This window comes from Zootermopsis nevadensis, unplaced genomic scaffold (assembly GCF_977971745.1).
Source record: "Zootermopsis nevadensis isolate Lab colony 2312 unplaced genomic scaffold, Znev_1.0 Znev_ptg000028l, whole genome shotgun sequence".
Taxonomy (NCBI): Eukaryota; Metazoa; Arthropoda; class Insecta; order Blattodea; family Termopsidae; genus Zootermopsis; species Zootermopsis nevadensis.
The window spans coordinates 11,354,245-11,374,474 of record NW_028259160.1 but is presented as its reverse complement, the minus strand read 5'-3'; the positions used below and the strand labels follow the sequence as shown (position 1 = coordinate 11,374,474).

The 20,230-nt window shown below is 34.7% G+C and overlaps 1 protein-coding gene across 1 annotated transcript; it reads right to left on the bottom strand.

The window, feature by feature from the left end:
• Nucleotides 1-929: 929 nt before the first annotated feature.
• rb (adaptor related protein complex 3 subunit ruby) lies at nt 930-19,197 on the bottom strand. Its single transcript, XM_022074246.2, has 20 exons — nt 18,873-19,197; nt 18,321-18,396; nt 17,760-17,930; nt 16,446-16,606; nt 15,711-15,813; nt 14,725-14,871; nt 13,841-14,023; nt 12,540-12,692; nt 11,541-11,734; nt 10,816-10,889; nt 9,845-10,065; nt 8,902-9,160; nt 8,273-8,491; nt 7,471-7,613; nt 5,976-6,234; nt 5,277-5,374; nt 4,563-4,751; nt 3,241-3,466; nt 2,575-2,713; nt 930-2,165 (listed from the first exon to the last, which is right to left on the bottom strand). The coding sequence occupies exons 1-20, from the start codon at nt 18,980-18,982 to the stop codon at nt 2,015-2,017; spliced, it is 3,276 nt and encodes a 1,091-aa protein (XP_021929938.1). The 5' UTR covers nt 18,983-19,197; the 3' UTR covers nt 930-2,014.
• Between the last annotated feature and the right edge of the window lie 1,033 nt (nt 19,198-20,230).

The following is a 20,230-nucleotide window of genomic DNA, read 5'->3' as shown; positions in this document are numbered from 1 at the left end:
GAGCATTTACAAATTTTCTATAACTAGCCATTTTAGAACTTAACCTGACATTTTGAAAATCAGGACAGGAACCAGCCAACACTTTCAAAGATATACTACATACTATCCCATGTTTTATAAACCAAACTCTGAACTAATTGCAGTTCTAAGGAATTACAGAATGAAAATGATAGAGGACAATTTTGAAGTTTTAAATGCTCATTCTTCAAGGTTATTATGATATAGTCCAGGTTTTGTATATTCCAGGACAACACACAGAACCAGAAATAAGACAACAGTAACAATGATGAAACTGTGAAGGGAAAAAGACTTTACCCCTGGTAAAAAAAATTGACCACATGAGGCATGGTCAGCCCCAGAGCCAGTGTAGATGCAGAGGAAAAAGGCAAATCTCTTTTGCCTGTCAGAAATGAAATCCTAATCATCCGCCTTTAAAATCATTTATATTTTTAACTTTAATTTGAGAATGACACTTTTTGATATCACCAGTATATGTTTCATGGAAACAGATATTTTTCCATTCAAGGAACTTAAAACTTAGTCTTTGCTATTTTGTATTTATTCTTGGTTTATTTAATGAGCTGACCACTCACCTCCACCTAGTGCCAAGGTCAGGAAACAGTGGAGCTTATTTCCACTACCCCATGTCTACACAGCAACAAATTATAGGATAAATGAATAATGAATTGTAAAGGAAATGGAAGGAAGTAGTCATGGCCTGCTATAAGGTACTATCCTAGCATTTGTCTGGGAGGACAGGGAAATTATGAAAAAAACAGTCAGTCAGCCAGTCTTCAAGGCAAAATTTAAATCCAGGATCTAGATACAAAGCAGGAATGCTAACCACTCAAATATGTTTTGTGTATTAGTCTTTGTTATATGGTATTTTTCCACACTGATTTTATAGCAGACAGAAATGCACTACTATGTATCATCCAAAGTCCACAATTTTATTCATTACAGAATCATTACTGTGTTATACACATATTTAATTACAGTATTTATGTAGAATCACAACTTGTAAAGATAACATTAACTTGCACATGAGAGTCTGTACTTCCAAGAAGTTCAACCTGGACACTTTAGTAGAAAGCAATAACCACAATTATTAGTTTCTGACAATTAGTCATTCTGTACAGAAATGTGAACAGGTAAGCATACTTATATATTCAAATGTTGAAGGCAACGTTATATGCTTCTCAAGATCTGTAATGAAAACTCTCAACTCATTACAGAGGTTACAGAATTCTAACTGATACCATGTTTTAAAAACTCATATCCCATATCTGTATCTCTCAGATTGCTACTTACATAAAATTTTAAGTAACTATTCTCAAACAAAAGCGTGACTCACTCTTCTCAGTTACACCATCTTGCTCTGCTTCCACAGAAACACAAATGAGAAACAGCAGACCCACATATGATCATGCATGATAAGCAATGTCACCTAGGGCATGGCCTACAGGTAGACTATAGTCTTTCAAATCATGCTGTCGGTTGGTTTACATACTTTTCATGATATACACTGAAACATTTTTACAGTACCAAATTCCCCCTTCTGGAGCCACTCCATAGTGAATGGCCGCATTCCTATAAATCCAAACCAATATTTTATCAACAAAATATGAAAAACTGGAGGACCCAATGTTATGAATAGAATTGTTCAAGATAAAAAAACCAGCAGCGTGGTAACAAAAAAAACACAAAGGACAAAGACTCAGTATGTTCCTATGAGCTTTTGAGAAATTCTGTTTCATCTTACCTTGCCTGTCATTAAACTGATATATGAAGATCATAATGATAAACTGTATTTATCAGATCATACCTATTCTGGAATGCTCTTTTTTCACTTTCTACTTCATTAAATATCTGGAGATGATATATCACATAAATCATATTTGGGAATGACCCTTATTCACTTAGAAGTCCAATAAATGCATGAGGAAAGAAACAGTACCTGCTGTAACACTGTAAAAATAATCATAATCATAGACTTGTATCACGAACTTCATAATTAGTTCCTTAAATAACTCTTAATTTCATTCAGCAACATGGAACCTATTACCATTTTTTCACAGTTAACAGAAATGTTGGCTTGATCGTTCTCCAGTATTTTAATTGTTACCAGGACCAAAGACTTTGAAGACAAGGTCTGACCTGCAAACCTGAAAACAAAGGACACAATTACTGAACCACTATAAAAGAAATACTGTCCTGTTTTTATGTTCTGACAGTCATTTTTCACAGTTTGACATGCTTATATTTTGTATTTTGTAATTTATTTTCTCTTTTCAAGACATGATATATACAGAAACAAATTAAGTGTAGTTATTGTTTAATTTGCAAGTAACAAGGTACATAGATATTTGCAGCTTATATGTAATCATCAGGTATGTGTATTGATTTATATTTCTTACCGATGCTGGCATAACTACCTCTGCCAAAAGAAGGATGGGCAGACAAGAGACAGAGAGAATTGTTGGTGCTACATGCATTTTTTTAACTATTAAGTAATCTTGTCATTGTACAGGCTAAACATATCTGACAAAGGCACTGCAACTGACACTAACTTACCTGAGAGATTTTGAATCAGTGCTAGGAATAGATGCTACATTGGCTGCTTCAAAGACTCGCTGACAAATTGTCTTTTGATCAATACAAGATGAAACCAAATTCAGCACAGCATTGTGTTCATTCATACCTCTCAGTTTACCTACAAATAAACACATATCCATAGATTATGTCTTTCCCGCAACTGTCGTTTTCCCGTATTCATCGTTTTTATTTCTCTCCCCCAACAAAAACGATGCATCGAGATTTCACTGTATCCACTTTGAAACCATTTATGCTGTATGCTCTTGTTTGAGACTCACCACAGCCAGCAGTCAACTGAACAATTCTGATAAATGTATGTTGATTTTGAGATGCATATGAAGGCATAAGTCTTCTGCCACAACGTCAATGTACTGGCTTATTAAATAACTTTTTTGAAGCTATCATAAACATTTTAAGTCATCTTTCATGTAAACAATTTAAAGTGTTCTTAAAAAATACCCCATGCACTTATCTTACTAAAATTGCTATCTATCCATGGCAATCAATTTGCTTCTGTCCTTTTCTCATATGTACCACATTACCTAATTTCAACTGAAATATTAAAACTAATGAAAATCAAAGGCAGAAAGATGTCATATGTTCTCTAGAGATACTACAAGCTTCTTATGATTATCTAGAACTCACTCTGTTCAGTGATAAAGAGAGGCTCTGGCATGGTGACTGCTCGAATCAACTCGCCTACTGGAGCTCTAATAGTGACTTGATTATGGTGTCCTCCCACAGTAATGTTAAAGCTCACTGGCTGCGTTGAGTCATTGAAATCCACACCTATTGTCCCAGGAACGGTAGCATTTATTGGCAGAACCGAAATCATTGCAAAGTCATGCATAGACATACCAGATGGCAGATTCTGTAAAGACAATGAAAAATTTAATTTGCATACCATGACTGTGTTAACTTCTAATTATTTATTCTCTATTAAAATTACATATAACAAAACTTATTTATTACCATTAGAATAATTTAATATTTTGGTTAACTGTATAAGACGGCATGTGTGATTCTGTGCTTTTAGTAGTAGTAGTGTGTTCCCACGAATTTTGTTATGTGCACGAGGTCTGACAAACTGATGTTTAACGCAGCAACTAACAAGATGGGTATATGTGTGTTCTGAAATACAGCTGTTTTGTGTCAAAACAGTCATTGGGACTCAGTTTGTTTTATGGATGCAGTAAGAGCTTCATTGGCAAAGTATTTTGTTCGTTAAAAGATAGGTGATGAACTATTATAGCACAGAATAACATTTTTAAACAAATCATAGGAAAATACTCCTGACATTTACAAATGTTACAAGTTTATGGAGGGGGAACAATGAACAGAACACCAAATCTTCTTCTTCTATGGCTCTCTGGTCCGTATTCGGTCCATGGCCTCCTCAATTCTCCCCTTCCATTCGGTCCCCTGTTAGGTCTGTCTGTCCGAGGCTTTGATTGAGGTTTTGAAACATCTTCCTTTTTACAGTGCAAGGTTGTTAGCCTGGAGGACCCAGAACACCAAATGTTGTGTGTATTTAAGATGGAAGGAAATATGTTACAAAGAATGAAAAATCCAGCTGCCAACTTCAAGAACCAATTCAAATGTGGAAATTTTATTTAAATGGTGAGACATGATCACTAACTAGCAGTTTGGAAGAAAGCAGAACAGCAGATGAAGAGAAAAACAGTGACCTTGATTTTTTAATAAAAGAACCCTGAACACAAAGAAAAGTTTTTTCTGAAATGATATTAAAATTTTCAGCAGTAAGCAAAGAATGAGAAAAGAAATATTCTTGAATCTTTCAGTAAAATTACTGGCAGAACCCAGTCTACTGGAAAAAATAATGACTAGTGATAAGACCTGGGTTTCACAGTATGACCAAGAAACAAAACACTGAAGCCATCGCTTATTCAGAATTATAACACCAGCTAATAATCCATAATCTAAATAAAGAAGTAAAAAGTACCTACTTTCTGACTAATTCTGATGTCCATCAGCTCTTCAGAACTCAAGTTAGTAAATGTGAGCTCAATAGACACCATAGCTGGAGAAAAAAGGTGTGGTGACCGAGTGAAACGGGAAAGTATGTGTAGCCCTCGGCCACTGATCTTGTTCAGCAATTCTGTTGTTTTCATGGGAATGAAACTTGGACTTGCAAGCTGCAACAAATACAAAAGTGCTGCACTGTAACTGTTTGTTACCCAATTCTTATCATATAAAATTTGTCCTAGAAGGCCTGTAAGTATGTGGACTATTGAGTCAGCGTAAGTAGCAAACATTTTAGGCATATTTCAAGTTGCACTATACTATATAACTATGTAACCAATTTATTTAAACTAATTTGGGTGTTATTATGAAAGTGTCAACACAGCAACAAGAAAATTAAACAAGACATAATACTAGGCCACGGTTTTTTTAATAAGAATTTCCTATCAATATGTTATAGGCATTTCATACTCCCTAAGTGCATTGACTTAACTATCTTATCAGCATTTTAAGAGAGCAGTAAAACTATTAAAATTGAACATTTAAAACAGAAAAATATATAAAAATGTTATCTCTTGTTTTGTATGGCTGATAAACTGATGTTGTTACTGCAACAGAGGAATGGAAGTTGTAAATGCTAAGGACATCATTTAAACCTCATAAAGAAGAACTGATTGTGGAATATGAGAGTTACATACCTGAATAGAAACTGATGTAATAGGCATTCCATGTGTTGAAAGAGGTGTGAGGAACCCACCTAAAGATGGTGTGAGTACAGGTGTTATAGTTGGCGGAACTGTGGAGAAAAATAATTTGTGAGGCAGTGTCTGAAAATGGTAAGTGGGCGTTCATGTAAACCAGGTTTAGTGTTCATAAAATGGGGAAAGAATGTGTGTAGTAATTATTAACAACTTCCACTTACAATACTGTGTACCTAAATACAGTAAAGTAATAAATACAATATCTGAAGAGGCATCTGAGTAGCAGTAATTAGAGGCTTGGATAAGGATACATTTGGCTCTAATTTTTGTGCATTTTGAATACACAATACAATTTAGTGTAGAATATGAATTTGGAATTTGAAACAGTACAGTATTTAACATGAGAATATAACTGCAAAACAGTTTTCAGTACGATGGGACAAGACATTTTAAAATAAAGATTTGAAAAAGTAATGTACATTTAAATCTATTGCTTGACATTCTTTTCATAAAATTCCCCTCACCCAAACAGTCCATTAACCTGCATCACATACCTTTCTTCTAAAGGAATAAAACATTGCATGTATTAAACCCACTATCTCAAAAGGATCAGAATTTGAATAAGTACAGTACTTTCTGATACTTCTGAGCATATCACGTACAACCTTCACCTGTTACTCTTTACCTGCAACTTACCATCATCCAATTCTAACAGAAGGTCAAGGTTGCTCTTTGGTTTCGTTACTGACTTTGTACTGTCATCACTGACAGTCTTGGTAGGACCTTCCTTTGCTGCTGGTTTCTTCTTATCAGCTGAAGATGATTCTGATGAGTCACTCTTTTCTTCTTCAGAGGAATCATCCATGGTTTCACCACTGTCAGATTCTTCTGATACCTCATTATTGTCCTCTTTTCCTGCCTTCTTCAATTCAGTCTTTTTTTGTTTTGCATTGGCCTTCAAATTTAAAGCACAAATATATTATATTTTACGTGTCATTTATATTGAAAATATAAATATTCTAATAAAACAACCTTAATTTAGATATTTACATTAGTGGAATTAGTACATAGTAATTATAAAACAGTACATGCTAGAAAGAAAATGAAACAGTAATTGTTCCTTGTTACAACAATTTATGATAAATAGCATTTTATTCTTGTAATACTATACAAGAGCACTGAAATAAATGCCACACAGTTCTAAATGTACAAACTTGTTTTAAAGTTGAAAGGAATTTTTCTTTATTACGCTGTGACCTTTACAGGAGGTAGGCGACATATTATGAACAGGATCCTTCCATCCTTTTCTCGGACTGGGACCTGTTCATATATGTTTTTTAGGCAGGTGATACAGAAGTGGTTTGCCATTGCCTTCTTCTGTGTGTATGGAGTAATTGTTGGGATGCCACAGAGAAACCGGGGAAGCCCCGGAGGAAAACTCTGTGTCACCTAGACCACGGCCTTGCCCAACACAAGTTATAAATTCAAGCACCGCCGGGAATCGAACCCGGGACCCCAGGATTGAAAGGAATAGAGCCATGCAAAATCAGAATTAGCTAAACCAAATGACTTAAGTATTTTAACAAAATGTTAATCTGAATAAACATTGTAGAATAAAAATGAAATTACCTCTGTGTGAATTATAAAATCACACCTTTTAATATATGATCGCTAAGTTAGGAATTTAACACATGCAAGTGTACGGAACTCAAATAAACCAGATAGGGAAAAATTAACTCCCTCCATACATCACTGTTGGCATCTTACATGAGCCAAAACAGGGATTGTTCAGGCCACAGAAAATTCCTAATCTCATTTTAGGTAGTAGCCCACATTTTCACTAAACAAATGTACTGCATTTCACACTTCAAAAATATAAACACATTTTTATGAACAAAAATACAGTAAACAATGCACATCATTTAATTTACTGTACTGTTTTACCTACACACACAGTAATGGCCATGCCACTTTTTAATCTATAAAGCCACCTCTGAGAATAATCAGTTGTATATAAGTCTAAATACTGCACGTAATATATCGGCTTGTTCCACAAACTTTTAGTTTGTAACTGTGAAAATGTAACTAAGACTTACTTTGTCCTTCTTGTTTGCTTCAGGTGACCTCATTCTGCTATGGGTTGTGTTATTCCATTCAAATTTTTGAACGTATTGTTACATTTATTATATACCTTTGTTTCTTTCTCCTCTCCTGATTCTCGTACATCACTGTCTGAGCTCTGCGATTCACTGTCTTCCCTGCTACTATCATCCTCTTCTGAAGAAGAATCTTCGTCTTCACTTGTACCTTCTTCACTGCTTTCCTCGTCTGAATCTGTAGCATAAGAACACAATATAAGCACAGTAAGTTCTGGAACACACAGTTTGATTAAAACTTATTATAATGAGATCAGGAATCAGATGAAATGCTTCAGTCACCACTGGAATCAAGTATGCTAAGGGTATTAATGTGCAAAGTTAACTACCATTTTAGATTAATATATTCTACTCTTTTCCTCTTTGACAGTACACAATGATTTGCATCAGCAAAAACTGGCAATAAAGCAACACTAACATTTTAGAAGTTCCTGTTAATGCCAGAATTTGCATAGTGCTAGCACAAACTAGCATCTCTCATATTATTTTTTTATGCCAGAAAACTTTGTCACACAATAAAAATTATGTATCTTCACAAGATTTTTTTTTTGAGCGCCACAATTTTTCAAAACCCCGAAGGGACTTTGTGGACAACTGTATATGTACTCACTTTAACCCAAGACTGACCACGCATATGTACAAATTTTAGCATAGTTAAAAGGACATTTCATTTAAAATATATTCAAAATGTACCTCTATTTAGAAATAAGAAGAAAACAAATTCTGGAATGCTACGCTTACTTGCATGATTCTAAGGAGAGATGTAATGTTCAGCACAGTATGAAATGCCATGAATGTTATTAATTTCAAAAAGATAGAATCATACAACTGAAATACCTTCATCAACAGGAGAGCTTTGCTCTGATTCTGAATAGAAAGAACGTTTCTTCACTGTGTGTTGCTTCTTGACACGTGTCTCTTGAACAGGCACAATCAGTTCAACATCTCGGACAGAAGAATCAGAAGGTGCGTCAGGAAATGCAGGTAGGTCGTGATAACCATTTGCTCGAGCATTTATGTAATGGGACAGAGAACCCAACTGGAACTGTTCCCGATCTGGAAAATATAATTACTGTTCTATGACTGATATATGGAATATACTTATATTTCTAATATAAAAACATCAGACGTTAATTCCTTCTGCTACAGTAACTCATATATCCTGTAACAACAATAATAATGCTGGTACTGACAGAAGTGGTAGCAGTAATACTAGTACCAACAATACCAACACTGGTGATGATTATTTTAATAATAACATGTGGTTTTTTCAGAGTCAAGTTTCTTTAGTACATCCAAAATTAAACAAAACTTCAAACAGTAAAATTCAGGTAGCCTAATACCTTTTTTGCTTCAAAACATGGATTTATTATTATTCAGAGATTACACAAAATACAAATATAATGTATAATAACGTACGTTATATGGAGAAGTTAATTTTATATAGAAAGATATGAGCACATTACCTTTAAATTTTGATTCAAGTACAGGAGCTGGTTTTGTTGCAAGGAATATCTTCTTAGCGTGTTTTGTTAATTTGGAGTTTTCCACACCAGCGGATGGGAAGATGAACTGACGAAGAAACCTGGCTCGGTCTCGAATATCATAGTTCTGGTCATAACGGGCTAAGCTGAACACATACTGACAAAGCAGTCTTGTTTGCTTTGGGTTGGTAAGATAAAGTTTTACAGCAAGATTAAGAATCTGAAGTTTCACAATGTCCTCCTGAAATAAGAACATTATAAAATTTCATCTGAAATATAAGACAATATGGAGTCAATAGCAATGAAGCATTACATCAATCATGCTGAAAGCCTGCTAAAACAGAACCTTACTTAAATATAAATATACCTTCATCAGAAAAGAGATCCAAACAGGGGGCAATACATTACATTCTCATGATACACAAATTTATAAATTCTATCCTATCTATCCAAATACCATGAGCCTCCAAACATGATGTCCATCACAATTGTTAGTGTTCCAAGAAAAAAATTATTACTTGAATGTTTGTTGAGCATTTGTACATCAAACACTTATTATAAAATCTCTGGAAACATAACATTTGAAACAGAAAAATTCTAACAGATATAAAGAGTATGGTAAAGGAAAGAGAATTTTCCTACTTTAGCCCACAGAAATTCTGATACAAGGGCAACATTTATACATTCAAAACAGCAAAAATCCCAATTAGACCTCACAAGCTTAAGAGTAGAATATCAAAGCCTAAAGAGGAATTTTATCTGAATAAGATTTTTCACTTAGCGATGGACAGATCTGGCTATCTCTTATCAGTGTTTCTGAGGGAAAATCTTCCAGTAAAGTAAGTGACCTTTCTATTCTCAACTAACATCTATATTTTCAACAGAGAAATTTCAGTGTGTAGCACAATTCTTATGAGTTCAGTACCTCACTGATGAAAGTTTTGGCCATTTTGCGAAGCACATCCGGTGCAATCTTTGGGACTCGATCTGAATACTCCCCAAGAAGCCACAGTATGGAAGCCCTAGCCTGGGGAACAGTAATGAAGTCAACCAACTTTGCCATATGAATGATAATGTCTTTATGTTCATTGGGCTGTGTCTGAAGTAATTTCTTGATGACCACCACACTTTCAGCCACTACCGCCTCTGTACATAAAAGAAATTATGTCAGTACAGTTCATCATTTATAAATGGGATGGCATTAAGCTGCATTCTAGAAACGTGAGGTGTCTAAAAAAATTTCACACTTCATATTAAACACACTTGTTATAATCAAAGTACAAAAATAATCTTTGTTTAACCCTTTCTACAGTCTATACAACCTAAACAATTAGCCCTTTGAGTCTGAATGTATTTGGTAACAGAAACATCTCCCATAATCCCTCAGCAGCTAAACTGTTGCTTTTCACCAACTCAATTTATACGTTACAACGGAATATACCAGCAGAAGACTTCTGAAGTAACTTAGCACAATCATCAATGTCATACATATACATACAAAAACAGAATTTCACTATATAAAGCATTTAAAAATTTAAAACACCTAAAAATAAACAGAACTTTTTTCATCAAAAGTACAGATGCAGACACCATTCCTATTCAGAAGATTATGAAGAGCCTGTAAAAAGTTCTTGTTCTGACACAATCCTAATATGACTTTTTCCTTGCTATACAGGCAGAACACAAGCACCGAGCAACACTGTCAGGTTTAGCCAATCTTACAAAATGAAACCTGAAAGAACAGAACAAATTTTGAGGCTATCAACATTTCAAAGGAATCTTATATTGTTAAGACTATGTCTCTGTGGAACTGTGACCACTTATGGGCCCATTGTCCTTCCCGTGCTGATACATGGGTGAATATGGATTATCAGTGTCAATTCTTAGTGACCTTACCATCTCTATTAGACAACAATGACACCAGCCCATTCAAACATGAATCAGTCACTTCTTTTATGTTGGAGGCACATCTGAAATACCAAAATTACAAAATACTATTAATATAAAAAGAATTTTAAAAGTACATGTTTTAAATGTCAGCTACTGTAGTTGATAAACAATACCATGTAAAATTCAACAATTCTTCTGAAAAAATTCAATCATGGGCTTATAGTTCAGGTAAAATTACACTATTAGACCACCCAGTGGTGGAGAAACTGAAATAACACAAGGATGGAGAAGATACTTTACATTCACAAAATATGCATACCTGGACAGAAATGACTTGTTAATCTAAATGCACTCAAATTTTACAGCCAAGTCCTGTGGTATCTGAACAACATATGAATATGATTTAGACATTCATCTTGGTAAAGTCCTCAAAACAATCAAACAAGGGCAAATATTTTTATTTTTATACCAATAAGCTATGTTCCTCCTCCTGACATGCATCAAAATGAAAGCTCACCTTCAATCCAGTATAAGGATTCATACCTGTTTGTGGGATGATGTTTTGCCCATCAACACAGAACTATTTTTCAGAAAAATACTAGCCCAGCACTTCCTACATTCCTCTACACTATCATATTTCACAAAAAGGCCCTCTGTCAATTGGATTCTAAAAGGCAATTATTTGATTTTCTTCCCTTATTTTCTTGAGAAATAGTAACTTAATTTAGTACCTTCCAATGGCCTGAATAGCAGCAGCAACAAATTCCTTATCGTGGCTTGAAATGTAAGTCTGGAATTCACGAAGAATCACAGAAATACTTGTTTCTGTGGCCAAGTTTGTAAGAATTTCTAATTTCAGAAGCTTTATATGAGTCGGGTCACTAGTTCTTACAAAGAAGCTCTTCAGGAAGGGTTCAAACATTCCCTGAAAAAAAGAATTCATTCTGTATGATTGCACAAAAAACATACATATAATATATATATATCCCTTTAAGTCTGATGGAAGTCATGCTAAAATTAACTATCACTGCATTAGGAAACAAATGTTCATGACAGGAGTGACACCAAAATCTGCCAATGGAAACATAGTCCTAACCTACTTCCAGCCACCTCCCATCTTCATAACCTATCTCCCTCACATTCCACCTTGATATTATCCTCCCATCTCCTTCTCATTCTTCTAAGTGGATGTTTTACAGGATGCTTCTCTACAAAAATTCTCCATGTATTCCTCATCTCCCCCCACCCTAGATACATGTCCAATTCATTGAAGTCTCCTAAATTTTACTAACCCAACAGTAATAGGTAAACTGTATAAATCTCAATATATTCTCATGCAATTTAATATTGGAACCTCTTAACAAAATCCAACATATAAAGTTTACTTTCAAACCACAATGTAACAATGGCTTAGTACAGAAATATGAGGTTGACAATGTAATGTGATACATTTCAATAAAAATCCAACCTCATTTCTTCTACTCAGTGAGCCATTTTGAAAAAAAATGACCATAAAATTCAGAACTGCAGTTGCTGTAGAGTTCCTAGATTTCTCAAGTGGTAACAGTATCAAATATAAAATATTCTGTTAGCCTAACAAGATGAAAACAACTAAAAAGTTTAAAATTTGGAATCACATTTAAGATAAGATTTTACTGAATTTAATTTTGAACATATGAATGTAATTCATGTTGTGTATACCTTTCAAAGCATTTGTAAGAAACATGTACCTTTCTTAAAGTGGAGATGGATGCTATGCAATTCAGAACTACTGACTGAACTTCTCGATGTGACCTCAACAGTCGAATCAAAGCCTTTGCTACAACCATTACTTCTGACCTTGGAGCCAAATGATGGTAAAGCTGGGCAACTCCCATCACAACCTAAACACAACAAATACTCCTAGCAGGTATTAAAGAAAAAGTGTTTCTCAGCTGGCAAGCATATTTCAAGAACAAAAGAAATTAGTCAACTAAGCCTGTTTAAACAAATGAGACACAGTGTTTAAGCAGGTAACAGAAAGACTGATAAACTCTGTGATGACAAATACAGTAAAACCTCGATGCATCGTTTTTGGCGGGGGTGGGAAATAAAAACGATGAATACGGGAAAACGATAGTTGCGGGAAAGCATTAAAAATTTTAAAAAAATGAATGTTTCTCTTTCAAAGTTATTTCTTTTTACCAAAAAAGTCTTTAATGTACAACTGGTTTGTCGAAACTTTACGTTTTGGGCCAAACAGAGCCCTTTCCACGTTCAAAATGTTTTCCTCGTCACGTTCACTAATATTATGCGCATAAAAGAACGACTTCACCTTTGGCAATGCGTAGCTGTACCACTGAACCACTGGAAACGAGATGAACCAGAAGAATGAAAAGTGTCACCCGCCTTTCCTTTGTACTTATAATAAAAGCATTTGTGAAGAAATTCACACTGCACATGCCATCTGGCATCGCTGGAATGAAATAAGAGTGCACCCTAATTAAAGTCATAAAATTTCTGACAATGAGCACCGCCATTCGCTCCAACTATCACCCCTGCACAGCTGACCCCTCATTCCAAAAGAATCTGTGCTGGTTGGGCGACATAACAGGTTACCGCTACTGCGTATTCCAAAAACATTGTGCATCTTTCAGTATTAATTTATCTCAAAACCCAGCATTTTAAATTCTAAAAACATCACGTAAATTTCGTTATAATTTCTCAGAAACGATCATTGCGGGAAAATTATGGGCCAGGACTAAGATTTTTGAACGATCGATGCGATAAAACGATAGTTCGAGGAACGATAGAAGCAGGAAAATGTAACATTATTTTAAATGGGATGTATCCGGGACCGAACAAAACGGACGATGCATCCGGGAAAACGATAGTTTGGGGAACGATGGATAGAGGTTTCACTGTATCTCAAAATTAAATATACATATGATACATCATCAATTTATGTTGTGTGAATTTCAGAATTGTTGGACTGAGTATACAAGCTTTATACCAAACCTTGGTAAAGTTTCAAAACATAATTCTGTCTCACCGATGCATTACGACTCTGCAGAAGTGGCTTGGTATTTCTCAACAGCAGTCGGTGGTCATGATCCAATGTATATGTTTTCTTTGTTTTTTCCTCTTTCTTCTGTTCTTCACTATCACCCTCATCTGCATCATCATCATCTTCATCATCATAAAATGGTTTGTTCTGTGATTCTTCACCAACATCCTAAGTATAGTAAGAATAATTATACATGGTAAAGCCTCTGAAATGGGGCGGTCAAGGCCTGTAATAGGCTGTAGAACCCGTGATGATGATGATGAAAGCCTCTGAAATAAAAATATGTATGTATAACAAAGAAAACTATGATCCCCAATAATGCAATGTATCTGAATATGCCACCTCAACACAAAAATTATTCTCTGAAAACATTCCTACAGTAAAATGCACAACATGACCCTTATTTATTATTAGTCAGTAAATATCAAGCAAACAGAACTCTTGGGAGCCCTACATGTAGATGGAATAATAATATTAAAGTCAGTCTGGATCCATTTTGATCAGAATAAGGTCCAATGGTGGGCTCTTGTGAATACAGTACTGGACCTTAACTTTCCATAAATGGTAGGAAATGTCCAGATCAGCTGAGCAATTATTAGGTTCTCAAGAAGAACACTGTAGCATGAAGTTAATTATAAACTGAACTGATCTGGTACCCATATCTTTTAAAACATCATACCAGTGATCCAGGAATATACAAATGCAAGAATTTGTGTATGACTTCTCTTCTAATAGTATGCTTTGTTAACAAATAATTTTAAGTGTTGTGAAATACATACAGCTGATTACAGGATCACTATTCTCATCACACTGTATTAAAAGAACAAACAAGGAACATATTACAAGAATAGATACCCTTTTAAACTTACATCAGCATTAGGATCTGTGAACTGTGTTCGAGCATAACGTGTCAGCATATTGATTATAATGACCTGTCCCCATTCATCCACATCCACAAGAAGATTACACAGCTTTCTATAATTCTTGTGGATTAAATCAATGCGCTCTGGACACACCTGTAACAGACAAACTGAAATGTATAATTGGGTAGGAAATATATTACATGTTTAGGACAAACTAAGTGGTAGATGACGGAGGCGGTATGACCTCTGAAACGTTGGTAAACATCGACCAGACTACACAATGCAACAACCCAGAAGACAGAAATCTTCATACTCACCGCTGTGAAAACCTCAAATCTTACATAATTAAATCAATTTTGTCACATCAAGAAATTCTCTTATTTCATGATGGTGTATAAAATCTAAAAACTAGTTATGCAGCATTCACACAATTCGTTTTCCTATATGGAAGAATCATCTAGCCATTACATAACGTTTACATTTCTAATTATAAATCTAATTTCAAGAATTCTAATTAAACTAAAATTCTATTTGTTTTACTAATGGTCACAACCTGCATTAATTATATTAATTTATTCACAGACCTCAGACAACAGGAGTGAGTGTTTACTATGAACTGTGACAAGATTACAGATATAATGTTTTCAAAATTATAATACTATATTTACACCCCACATTCTGCATTTCAAAGAGAGTGACATCCAGTATTACCATCTCTTTGTGCCTACGTGGATACACATATGTATATACTTTGGCATATGCACATGTGTTTTGGGGTATATAAAATACTCCATATAGTCATTGTGTTACTTCCCAAACAATCCTCACAAAAGTTTTATACTTTGTACAAAAACAAGTTCTCATGCTATGAAATTATGTATCAGGCATATTTTCAGTGGCAATAACTTCTTCTCTTCCTGTTGTACATAACCTTTATGTAGTGTGAACACATTTATGTACAGATATTACATAAAATGGAGACTGTAACATACCTCTTCAAAAGCCATGACAGCTGAACCAACAACCAATGTTGTTTTGTCAGAAAGAAGCTTCTCAATAACATGGACCAATTCTTCCTTTTGTTCTTGATCTAAACTGAAAACAGAACAATCCCTTAAGATAAATGTAATTAAACATCACACAAGCAAACAAAGTTCTCGTCACTTCTGCTGTAAATTTGGAAGTATAATGTTCAACACACTATTCCTTAGGAATGCTAATGAGGTCATTACATAGTCAAATACTGAATGACTGAAATTTAAAAACATGAAAGTTGCCTGACAGCAAGTGGAAATGCATAAAAACAGCACTTCTCTATATCAAGTGTGAAAATATTTTCAGCTATAAAATTCAATACATATCAAAATTAGTCTCAAACCCAGGAAAAAACCAATACTAAGGGTTTATATTTATATCAAATTTATCTACCATGATTCCTAGACTTCAAAGTATGCTATCTTTCATGGTGATAAATTATTAGTACCCTGCGAAACCAAGTTTCACACTTACATAAGAAAGACAGCATTATAGTTTTGTATATTTCAATCTTCAAGAATTTAGGTACAAGACAGCAAGATAAATAATTCTGAAATGAATTACAGTAAGCATGCACTTAAACTCTTAAATGTGTTATTCCTAAATATTTACATGTTGCCACATTTCCTATATTTGTAACAATATAACTACATAAAGTTTAATAAATAAAGCAGTCTAAAAATGTACTTTACCTATAGAGTTTTGGTATTGCATGTGCGGCTGTCTTACGAACATAAGGTGACATATCAGAGGCAGAATCCTTTATTGCTAACATTACAATTGGCACAATCATGGGCACACGAATGCTAGAGAGCACACGAAGAGCACTTGCCCTTATTAACTGATTTGGATCCTAAAAAGAACAAATATACAGCTATTTTAAAGTGAACAGATAGCAAAAAAAGGCTGTCTTCCAGAATGCTGCACTGTGTTCTCTGGTTCATATTGACCAACATCAGAGGCAGTAAGCAATTCCATAACATCAGACCACACCGCAAAGCATGCCAGAAAACATATAAATCTTCATACTGACATATTTGGCATGTCACTGTGAAATGTGCAGTTGTTATAATATCAAGGTACATACAATAGTTTTACAAAAAAGAGTTTTCAAAAGCAAGCAGAACCTCAATTAGATTGTCAGGTGGCCTGGGCATATCTTGTTGGTGACTACCTGCATGCCAATCAGATATGTGAATTCCCAACACAGTCACTCCCCATGTAATAGATTCTCCTAACAGTGTTGACAGGTGAAGGACTGCTGGTTTCAACATGAAGGGCAACAGCCCACACTGCAAACATAACTAGTCTGCAACAAAAGTTCTTTTCTGAGTACACTGTTTGGTTTGCTCTTTGACTACTGTGATCAAGAGACGTTACCCAACCAGAATTTCTGTGGGCATTTCTCAGAGAAAGAGTTTGTTCAAATAACCCATGATGCATGGAGGAACTGAAACACAGTATTGAACACTGTTGCCAAAACTAACGTAGAAACACACCACAAAGTCACACAAAACACATTAAAAGGGGTTGTTGCTTGTCTTTGAGAAGGTGGTGGACATTTTTAGCATCTGCTGTAAAACTGTTCTGCAAGTTCTTAATAACAAATGTAAAAAACAACTTGTCTTGTTATATTGATGTCACCAATGCTTAAAGCTCATAAATACTGTTGCAGTTACCGTTGGAATTTGAATGGAACAATCTGTATAAGGCTGGAAACTACTGAATGTAGCACTTCTCATTGTTTTGCATTTTCAATATTTGGAAGACAGGCATAAGTGAAAAGCAATGCTGAAATAAAATGTGTACAAGCACTGATTCATAAGTTTAGGACAGGGCTTGGTAGCGAATGGGTTCTTGTAAAAATGGTAATGAACCTTCAATGTCCATAAAAGGTAATTTCTTGACCAGTTGAGAAATTATTATGTTTTCAAAAAGAACTCTGATTGATACAGTTCACTTTATATTTCCAATACTATTCTTAATATCGGAACAAAGGGCCTTGCCTTCAGAGCCCTCTGGAATGTTGATATGGAAAGTAGTGCCAGATCCTGCTGCTCTTCAGCATAACGTACAAGATAAACATATACCAATTTCTTGACCTCAATATTTTTTGAAACAACATTCTTCACAACAGCTGGAAAAAGATCAGATGCATCTCTTCCTTTTGCAACCATCTATAAAATAAAAATAAAAATTACATTCTCCACATAGAAATCTACATAGACAAGCAGCAGTCACGGTCATCACTGTTGTTGTTGTTATATTTTATTGTCATTAAGGTACTACATTCTTTATGCACACAATAAGACTGTAAAAACAAACTTGTCTATTGATGAGGCATAGTAATACAATCCACAAAATCCCTACCCTTCTTTGAACACAACCATAGGCCTATTTACAAACAAAAATCAACATAACCTTCATAAAGCATAAACCACTAATAACTATGTCACATATATACGTGTCAATAGTTGTATTTTGTCTATACAGAGTATACATCAGCTTTTTGGCTGTAAAAGAACGCAATACAACTTAAACAAAATGTGTTTAAATTTTGAACTTACCCCTATAATTCTTTTCATTGCCTCCAATTTTAAGCTGTCTTTATTGCTGTCCAGCATTTGTTTCAAATCTTCATGCCTGTAAAGAGCATTATCTTGTAGTTTTATTTATATTAACATTGTTAAGTTTTGTATGTCAATTTTACAGCCCAATAGAGATAATTTACAGAAACTGTAACACAAACTACACTAACATAGGTACAATACACAATGCACTTTGGTTCCCACGTCAGGCTTTCTTTCAGCACAGCTTTTAATTCATCATTCTGCCTTCCTGGCTAGGTTAGGTTAGGTTATGACAGGTCACATTAGCATAGTTTATGGGTACTCAGACTGCATCCTGCACCGTAACTCCTACACTAAAATTATATTTGACGTGCAATCTTATAGACCGTTTAATCCTGTAATATTACAAACATTAAAACGGCTTTTGCTGAACTGTCAGACACAAGTTAGATATAGCAACACAAACATGTAAGTCAAATATCGGAACGCAGTGCCACCATCCTGTTCCCAATACACACAACTTTTATGTCGTCCTTAAAAATCACTCACTTTTTATAGTCTGAATGAAAGAAACTACCCGATGCTGGATCAGCAGAATACTCTGGAGGTTCACCTCCAGATGACGGGCGGTCGTTGTTGTAAGAACCATTGCTCGCCATGGCGTATTTTTATACTTCAAAAATAATTACCAACTACTTCAACTTTCTTCTTTATGTACTGCACAAACAATGCCTGTTACTGGCACGAAACAGCTCAAAATTAATGGGTAGCACAAAACATTTACAAGTAGTTTTATTTATTGAAACACTGAATACGACACCCACCAAAACGTCTACGGTTAAAGTATGGGCTAATACAAAATTATTTCCTCTTAACACCAGATGGCAATACAGACGTAAAACTTCGTAAATGATCATTTAATTTTCCTCGATTTTCAAACCAGATAACAGATTTTCATATTTGTCATTAATTTAATTTCTTTTTATTAGCTAAAATTCGATTATCATAAATGCAGACAGTAGTGAAAGCCATTATTCACAAAAAGGAAGTAGAAACTTGTTACGATATTGTAGTAATGATTGTAAAACTTGTTTTGCCCACACAAACTGATGACAGGAATAAGTCTTTCCAATCACTTAAATCCAAACATTACACTATAGAGGAGGAAAGAAACCAAAAAGTTACTGTGCGAAGGTAAAAGGAATACAAGTAGCTTAAACGCAGTAGAATACGCAACAATTAAGATATTGACAAGACTTATAACCAGAAAACTAATTGAATTAGTGTACAACAGATACCAGACAAGCTATTTAGATTCAAACTAGGTAGCTTGACAATCCCCCCCAAATAACAATGAGGATGTTCTCAATGCCCAGAGGCAGAATTATTTGCAATATTTGTTAACTATTCAACTGCCTTGGACTTAATAAACAGGAATAAGCTTATCGGCTGGGGAAACTATTGTAATCGGGAAAGCCATTCTTTTGTCCAGGGCATTTTAGCACGTATGTATGTACAAATAGATGACACTGTCTCAAATCAAAATTAATAGCATAGACAAACGGCAACTTGCAAGTATAACCTCTCAGCCCATTACTACAGAACATAATCGCAGATAAAGCATAGGTATAAACCGTTAGTCATACTTTACAGGTATCACTTATTTATATATCGATTTTCCAGGAAATATTTTAAGTTATTAATGCTCACATTGTGTGGAACTAGTGTTCATAATTCTCCTGTGTTTTAATTCAAAAGTCCATTTAGTCAATTCAGGGGGTTGATGCAAATATGTCACGTGCACGTCTTCGTGTAATTGTTCTTGAGTATTTAGTGGGATTTACACTGCCCTTTTCCTGATTAAATTGTTTGTTCCCTTAACTAGAAAGGATATGTAAGATTATTAC

What these genes read in the sequence shown, in the direction of transcription:
- rb (XM_022074246.2), bottom strand. Translation starts at nt 18,982, where the DNA reads ATGGCGAGCAATGGTTCTTACAACAACGACCGCCCGTCATCTGGAGGT. An exon ending in CCATCTCCACTTTAAGAAAG is followed by an intron (nt 11,735 to 12,539) that starts GTACATGTTTCT and finishes TCTTTTTTTCAG; the next exon opens with GGAATGTTTGAACCCTTCCT. An exon ending in TCTGTTAGAATTGGATGATG is followed by an intron (nt 5,375 to 5,975) that starts GTAAGTTGCAGG and finishes TTTTCTCCACAG; the next exon opens with TTCCGCCAACTATAACACCT.